Here is a 7,811-nt window from a genome sequence, read left to right as displayed (position 1 = left end):
GAAGAATAAAGTTTTTGGCAAAACTGAAAGAACGCTTGAAAACCCTAGCTTTCTCCACTTGGATCCTTTTTCTAAAACTTTGAAGCGTTAATGAGATTAATAGGGTCAATTAATATTATTTAGAACCTTATTTAGGTGTTAAAACATTAGGTTTAGAAGGGGTGTAAAAAAGACTGAACTACCCTTCTTAAAAAGTTGTCAAAAACCTTCCACAGGGCCATCTATAGCTCGTGGTTTGATCTACGAACCGTAGATCCCATCCGTGGAATTCATACTAAACAGAATTTCATTCTACGGGTCCAAAATGCAACCCGTAAAAGTTTCTTCGGACTGTAGATCCAATCCGTTGAATTCATATTAAATTTTAAGGCTAAAAAGTTCATTCTACGGGACTAAACTACGACACATAGAAGTTTCTATGACCCATAGATAGATTCGTAGAAATCGGACCCTAAAATCTTACTATCTAAAGTTTTTGCATGAGTTGAAAGTAAGGGTTGTAGAAACTTCTACAGCTCGTAGAAAGGATTCGTAGGAATTGACCCACGAAACTCTGTTGTGGTATTCTCTTGTAAAACGGTCATAACATTTTACTCCAAACTTAAAATGAGGCGAACTTGGTGTCTATGGAAAGATTAATTATAGACCTGCAATCATATAGGTTATGGGCCACCTAACTCATTATATACAAAGAGATAAGATCGTTTGAAGTTGACCTAAGTAGAATCTTATGTCAAAACTTTATCGGTAAGGAAGCTTTCAACTCAACTTTGTGCTAGGGGAATCTTGTGACCTTAATTCATAGCCAAATCCATTCCCACACTAAAGAATTGACCTTTACACCTAAGAACAATTTAATAATCACCTGATACAACCTTACACACAAATGATGAATGGTTCGGGCCTTAGCTTAGAAATTTTTGGGGTACTACAAATACCCACTAAGGATAAAACGTTTCTATTGAAAAAAGGTTTCTACTTACCACTTGTTAAGGATAAACAGTGTGTCCTTTATATGCAACAGGACAAGAGTATATAGGTCCGCCATGGGAAAACAAGAACTCATCGAACTATCATTCTTTACTTCCAGGGTCAATCAATCGGTAGTCCTCCAATTTCCTCTCGAATGTTTATAAGAAATAGCTTATTCCACTCAAATTACCCCGGATTCACAAATTAAAAGATGCTGGAATAGGAGTTTCTTGTGTAAACATTCAAGTTGACAATCATCGTCTTGACAGACAAAGAACTTTAACATGATCAAAGTGATAACTGATGTATGGGTGTTGGACTATTTTAGTCCTTCATACATATCACGTAGCAGAAAGTTCTTAATGCACATAAAAATGAATATTTTGCCCTTCATTTATACTACCTTTAATGGTAACTCTTGTACCAATAATCAATTTATGTTTCAACCAGAACACGCCTTAGTCCCTCAAACAATTGCAAACAAAAAACAAAGACAAGAACTTTGAAAATAGTTGCATAGTTTTTAATTGAAAATTTTCAACCAAAATCCACATGTCTAGCAAAACTGTCTTAAGCAGATTAAGAATAGATAAAGGAGAGCAATATTTTTCTAACATAATGGAGTAAGTCTTCAAAAAACAAGTGCAGCAAATCAGAACATCTGATTTGTGAACAGGTCATCCAGATTAAATGTGCCTTCATCGTAAAGGGAGAGTGTTTAAATTGCGGCATACTCCATCACCAAAGTAAGATGAGGGGGTAAAGGGAGGTAACTGAGCTGAAGCCTCCCCTGCAGCTGCATAACCAGACATTCCAGTATGAGCAGTTGGTGCTATCCCAGCATCAGGAGTTGGGGCTTTCCCAACATCAAATATCAAACTGATATCATTGTCTTCATCCATGGAGTGACTGAGTAATGCTTCAAGTTCACTCCCAATTCTAGAGATAGGATGGCTGGAAGTTCCACTGCTAGTGTCAACATTCACCAAAGCATTTTGTCCTGATAGCTCTCCTCCGACAACTGTTGTCATCTGCTCAGCATTGGTGCTTTCTCAAGGAAACATGCTCTCATTGCTACTGTTTGGCACTGCTTATGATCCTCCGCAAGCAAGTCCAATCATGTCCACAGTGTTTGGAACTTGGGAAGTTCCACCGAATTCAGCATCCACACTAATTATATCAAGCACGCTTGGTTTTGCTCTTGCTCTTCTATTCCCTTTGTTGTTTGCTTCAACGCGCTTGAAATATTTTTGGGCAGGGGTAGCTACCTGCATTGCGGCTCTTGTTATAACACAATGCCTAGATATACTCTTCCAGTCACCTTTTCCATATATATCTAATACCCGAAGAAATGACCTATAGCAAGAAATATAGAGAAATAAGTTACTATCCAGGAAACAAGATCGCAAGACAACATTTAATTAAAAGTTTTACTCTCTCAAAGCCTTCTGCATGCACGGTGTAAAATCACAGAGAACACGCCAAAAAACATTAAAACATAAAATGACCAGACTCCCAAAAAAGGCGAGAAAATAAACTCTCAAAAACTGTACACAGGAAACCAACATGTGCTCCTCTTCTATCCAAGGAGTCCCTCTTCGCCATTCAACATATGCTTTCGTATTTTGGTTGACATTTCTTTGCATTTTTGGATAATTGGGTAATGAAACGTGTCCAGAATCGATGGCACCGATATCTTCTAAGAGTATATTGTAGTGATCCTTGATATCATCAAGTGATTTCCCAGGAAATGCTTCTTCCATCTTCATGAATAGATTGTTATCATTAAAGTAGATCGCTAGGGTATTCTCAAAGATTTTATCCTCCTCCCTAGTCCAGAAGGAGCTATTGCATGTCGGATCGATGTTCATTTCTTTTAGATCTACAAGGAAAGACTCAAGCATGAAAATGATAGTTCTTAAAGAGGATTCAGCAAACGGATGAGTGCCAATATATGAAAAAATCAACCATTAATATTAAGCATCTATAATAAGATCTTTTGTAACCCCTGACATTTAGTAAACAAAAACAATCGCAGCAAGACATGTATTCTTTAAATCAGTTACGGATACTAAGAGAAGTGATGAGTTACTGGTAAAAGGAATAAACATGAAGATACATGTGGTATACTACCCACAAAAGTCCCTAGAGATACGAAGCATATTATGAAAACATCTACGTTCTTTACCTTTTCTATTGGATGGAAGGTCTTATATTTGTCTCAAGATAGGAAAAAAATTATATCACTGAAGTATATAATTTTGTTCTTGTTAGTGACGTAAAAGTAAAAGATCTATGGCATGAACCACATAACGGGAAAGAAATCCTGTCAATCCAACACATGTATTCAAAAGAAATCGGTCCTCATTTGTTTATAGGTGTAGGGTTTAGAGTTTCAAGATAAGAACATTATTCTAGATTAATACCTACAACTTTCTCTCTGGAAAAAGTAGAAATTTAACAAGACGAATGTAAGCAATATCATATAGGATAGTGTCATTTCGCATCCCTTCATTATCTACCCCAGAATCCAAGTGATAAGTCAATTATTATGAAATTGTCAATACAGTTTCTGTGATATTTTCTTGTTACTTTTATACAACTTGAAATAGCAAATAGAAAAGGAAAAATCGAGATCCCTTGTCACGCAACCTAACCATTTAAAAACTAGGAACGTGCAATGACAAATTATATCCAGGACAACAAATCAAAAGGAAAGCCATACAAATTATTTTTTTTCCTTTTTTTGAGAAACACTCAAATCTCTACTCATTAACTTTCAACAATGGAAAGCATTTCAAATAAGTGTCCCTGGAAAGTGTTGACATAATTTTTCTCTCTTGAGATAATATAAACAAGACGAATCTCATGATATTCAAGTTGATGAGTATCACTTTGCATCTCTTTAGAATCTACCTCAAAACCAATATCCAAATCAATCATTTTCTTATTGTCTGCAAATTAATGTTCATTTGAATAGAAGATTTATAGAACCAACAATATATCCAGTGTAATCCCACAAATAAGGTCAGGGGATAGTATAGTGTACGTAGACCTTACCCCTACCTTAGGAGGTAGAGAGGTTGTTTTCAATAGACCTTCGGCTCAAGGAAAATCCTATCAAAGCAGATCAAAAAAGAGAAGATTTATGTAATCCCACAAGTGAGGTTTGGGATGGTAAAGTCTACATAGACCTCACCCCTACCTTGGGAGGTAGAGGAACTATTCCAGATAGACCCTCGGACTAAGGAAAAACATATCAAATCAGATCGAAAAAGGAAAGATTTACATAACCAAAAAAATAAAAAAAACATACCTAGTGTAATCTCATAAGTAAGGTTTGGGGAGGATAGATTGTACATAGACCTCACCCCAACCTTGGGAGGTAGAGAGATATTCACAATAGACCCTCGGTTCGAGGAAAACCATATCAAAGAAGATCCAAAAAGGGAAGATTTATTTAACAAAAACAACAAACCAAAAAAGGAAAGCCATAAAAAATCTTACTTTTTCCCTTTAGAGAACTAGTGATATATATCTCTATAAATTGTTTTCAATAGACCATCAACTTAAGGATAAGCATGTCAAAGCATTTTTAAAAAGGGGAAGATTTGCAGAACCGTGACAACAAATCAAAAAATAAATCTTACTTTTTCATAAAATTCATATATCTATAAAAACATAAAGCATGTTAAAGAAAATTACCGTAAATGTTGGCACAAATGGGGCAGAACCTAATGATCACAAAGCACAGTGAAAGAAACCTTTTTGATGAATCAAACTACAGTGATAAGCATCTATGTCTAGTATTCAACCAAAAGGGAGACACACACATATACATATATATAATCAAGAAAAAGAAACTAGAGAATTTTGGGCAAAGAGATTAATTTCACACCTGCGATTTGTCCTTACAACAATCCTAAAGATTCTTGTACTTGTTACTTCACCAAAATGGTGAAATATTTCTTTTAGGGAATTTTATCAATATTTAAAGAGATAAACATATCAAGATTACTATAATCTGAAATTTTTTAACCGTTAGTGTAATACAAACAAAAAGTTTAAATGTGTTGAGTTGTACTTCCTAACCTTCCAAAACACAAAAAAATGTTTTGAGCTTTCGAGGGACATATTGTGGTAAGGGCTAAAGTCGAAGAGGGGGTGATCAAAGTGATGAAAAGGAAAAGCTTCCCTTATTTGTTTTTCCTTATTTGCAGAGGACAATTGTTTTCATATTTGATGGCCAAGTCGGGTAAGATGCTCCGTAATAAAGATGACTTAGTATCCACAGAGAGATAAGTTTCCCTACAGTTTTTTTTATGAATATAACGTATAGAAAGACAGTAGACCATACATTAGCAATTTGACGGGAAAACCTACAAACAAAAAAAGTAGGATACAGCAAGCTAGAGATATTATGAAAATGTAGGATAATAAAAATTATTGGATAATTTATTTCTTGGTCGAACAAATACATTTTATTGAAAAACATCCAGAGCATCATTAGAACATCTCATACAACTAGTCTCAACCTGATCCAAACCTATACAATTCTATACAATTCCTCTTATATAATTTGATATATTCCCTCTATTGAATTCCTATCTTTTGCAAACAAGCTTGTAAAAACAAATGCTCTGTATTTTCAAGATGGTCACCACATAACAAGCATGATGTATCCTGGCACATATATTCATCGATCTTAGCCAATCTCTCCCTTGTCAACAGTCTTCTATCCATTGCAATTCAACTCATAAAAATCCATTATCACTAAATTTATCATTTGTTGTAGTGCAAGTGGACTCCAAATAGATCTGTGTAACTTGAAGATCATTGGATTGGGCCTTTGGGCTTTAAAACAACCATCTAGATGTAATATCCCCACTTTCAAACAAGTTATCTCCTGCAACGATAAAAGTGACTTGATGGTGTAAAAATTACGTATACTAACGGAGCATATAACTTGAGCTAGTAAGAACACAATGTAAAAGAAAAATAATTTATATCATCAAGATTCTAAATACCATCAAAACTTCTGAAGGAGTGTAAGAGAAGACAAATATGGTAATAGAGAGATAATCTGGAGAAAGGGAGTAGGTCTTTTTATTCAGCAAAAGCTTACTACATATAGATACATAAAGTGGCGTCAAATCCCTTAAATCCTGGATATGGACTCCCTGTTTTGTGCCTAAATCAAGCTCCACCACATATTACAATATCTTCTACATTCTAGAACTTTGCAGTAAACATAATTCAAAAGTTATAACAAAAATATCCAGAAAAATGTACTAACATGACAACACTTAGCATCACATACGAAAAAACAACACCCTTCATCACTCCTCCTTGATGCAAGTGTTGTTGGATACTCCAAGCTTAGCTCTAATTAAGAAGCTCAAATATGTATTTCTGTAGCGCTTTTGTAAAACTATCAGCTAGTTGATCTTCACCACAACAATGCAAAATATGAACTTCATTTTCCCTTTCATCTTCTCGAATGGAATGGTATTTGATTTTAATGTGTTTAGTCTTTCCATGAAACATTGGATTCTTTACCATGGCAACAACAAATTTATTATCACAAAGGACTTCAGTTGCTTTGCTTGGATGAAACCCCAAGTCAATCAAGATTTTTCTCCACCATAAAGCTTGATTAACAACACTGAAGGCAGCAACGTACTCTGCTTCAGCTATTGATAGAGCCACGAACCCTTGCTTCTTTGTGCACTAGCAAATGACACCTGATTCGAGAGTGAAACAATATGAAGTGCTTTTCATGTCGTCTTGTGACCTAACCCAGTCACTATCAGTAAACCACAACAATTTCATAGATGTGGTTCTTTTATAAAACAGACCATAATCAATGGTGCCCGAATGTACCTCAAAATTCTTTTGGCTGCTTTAAGGTGAATTTCAATTGGTAAATGCATAAACCTTGATAGCACACTTGTTGCGTACATAATATCATGCCTTGTTGCTAATAAATACAACAAGGAACCAATCAAACTTCTATAAATCGAAGCATTGACCAAACCAGACTCATCCTCCTTCATTACTTTCTCTTTTTGAACTCCAAGCGTACTTACTGGTTTGCATTTGTCAAGACAAAACTTCTTTAATATTTCAGTAGCATATTTCTTCTAAGAAACAAAGATTCCTTGAGAAGATTGATTAACCTCCATTCCAAGAAATAAGTCATTTTTCCCAAATTATTTATGTCAAAGAGCTTCTTCATTTGCTCCCTGAAGTCTGCTGCCAGTCACCAACAGATCATCAACATAGAGAAAAACTAGGAGAAAATCATCATTTTGAAGTCTAATATACAAGGTTGCTTCATTGCAACTTCTCTTAAACCCCAAATTAAGTAAGTAGTTATCGATCCGTGCATACCAGGCCCTAGGTGCCTGTTTAAAGCCATAAAGAGATTTTCTTAACAAATATACATGGTCTTTATCTCCTCTAAGACCTTCAGGCTGCTCTACATAAATTTTCTCTTCAAGATACCCATTAAGGAAGGCGGACTTAAAATCCAATTGAAATACTTGCCACCCATGGTGTGGGACGAGTCTACAAATTGGACTCATTTACGGCTATATTTTGATAGAATTAGTGTCCTCAAATGCATATTTTGTCTCAATATCTGATGAACACCCTTAAGTTTTAGGTATTTGATGTTTGAAGGAAAGCATGGACACTACTTAGCAAAAGGGAACAAAAGTACCTGAATGATCGAAGAAATAAAGATCTGAGAATCGCCGAACCCATTCAGCGAGTCACCAAAAGGTCTTATCCTCGTCTTTTGTTCCAGTGTACTGAGCCCTGAAGGAAAGGATCAA

At 35.3% G+C, this 7,811-nt stretch overlaps 1 protein-coding gene across 1 annotated transcript; it reads right to left on the bottom strand.

The window, feature by feature from the left end:
• Window positions 1-2,063: 2,063 nt before the first annotated feature.
• On the bottom strand, window positions 2,064-2,735 carry LOC107060978 (transcription factor DIVARICATA-like). The gene is made up of 2 exons (XM_015309619.1): window positions 2,539-2,735; window positions 2,064-2,328 (listed from the first exon to the last, which is right to left on the bottom strand). Exons 1-2 carry the CDS (start codon window positions 2,733-2,735, stop codon window positions 2,064-2,066), a joined length of 462 nt encoding a protein of 153 aa, XP_015165105.1.
• Window positions 2,736-7,811: the final 5,076 nt, after the last annotated feature.

This window comes from Solanum tuberosum, unplaced genomic scaffold (genome assembly GCF_000226075.1).
Source record: "Solanum tuberosum cultivar DM 1-3 516 R44 unplaced genomic scaffold, SolTub_3.0 scf00111, whole genome shotgun sequence".
NCBI classification, from domain to species: domain Eukaryota; kingdom Viridiplantae; phylum Streptophyta; class Magnoliopsida; order Solanales; family Solanaceae; genus Solanum; species Solanum tuberosum.
Note: the sequence above shows the minus strand (reverse complement) of the source record. Positions and strands in the feature narration are given on the sequence as shown.

Excerpts from the sequence above, each read along its gene's own strand:
- LOC107060978 (XM_015309619.1), bottom strand. The coding sequence starts at position 2,735 with ATGGAAGAAGCATTTCCTGGGAAATCACTTGATGATATCAAGGATCAC. Across the intron at positions 2,329-2,538 it reads TGGATAGAAGAGGAGCACAT|GTCATTTCTTCGGGTATTAG; the intron begins GTTGGTTTCCTG and ends TTCTTGCTATAG.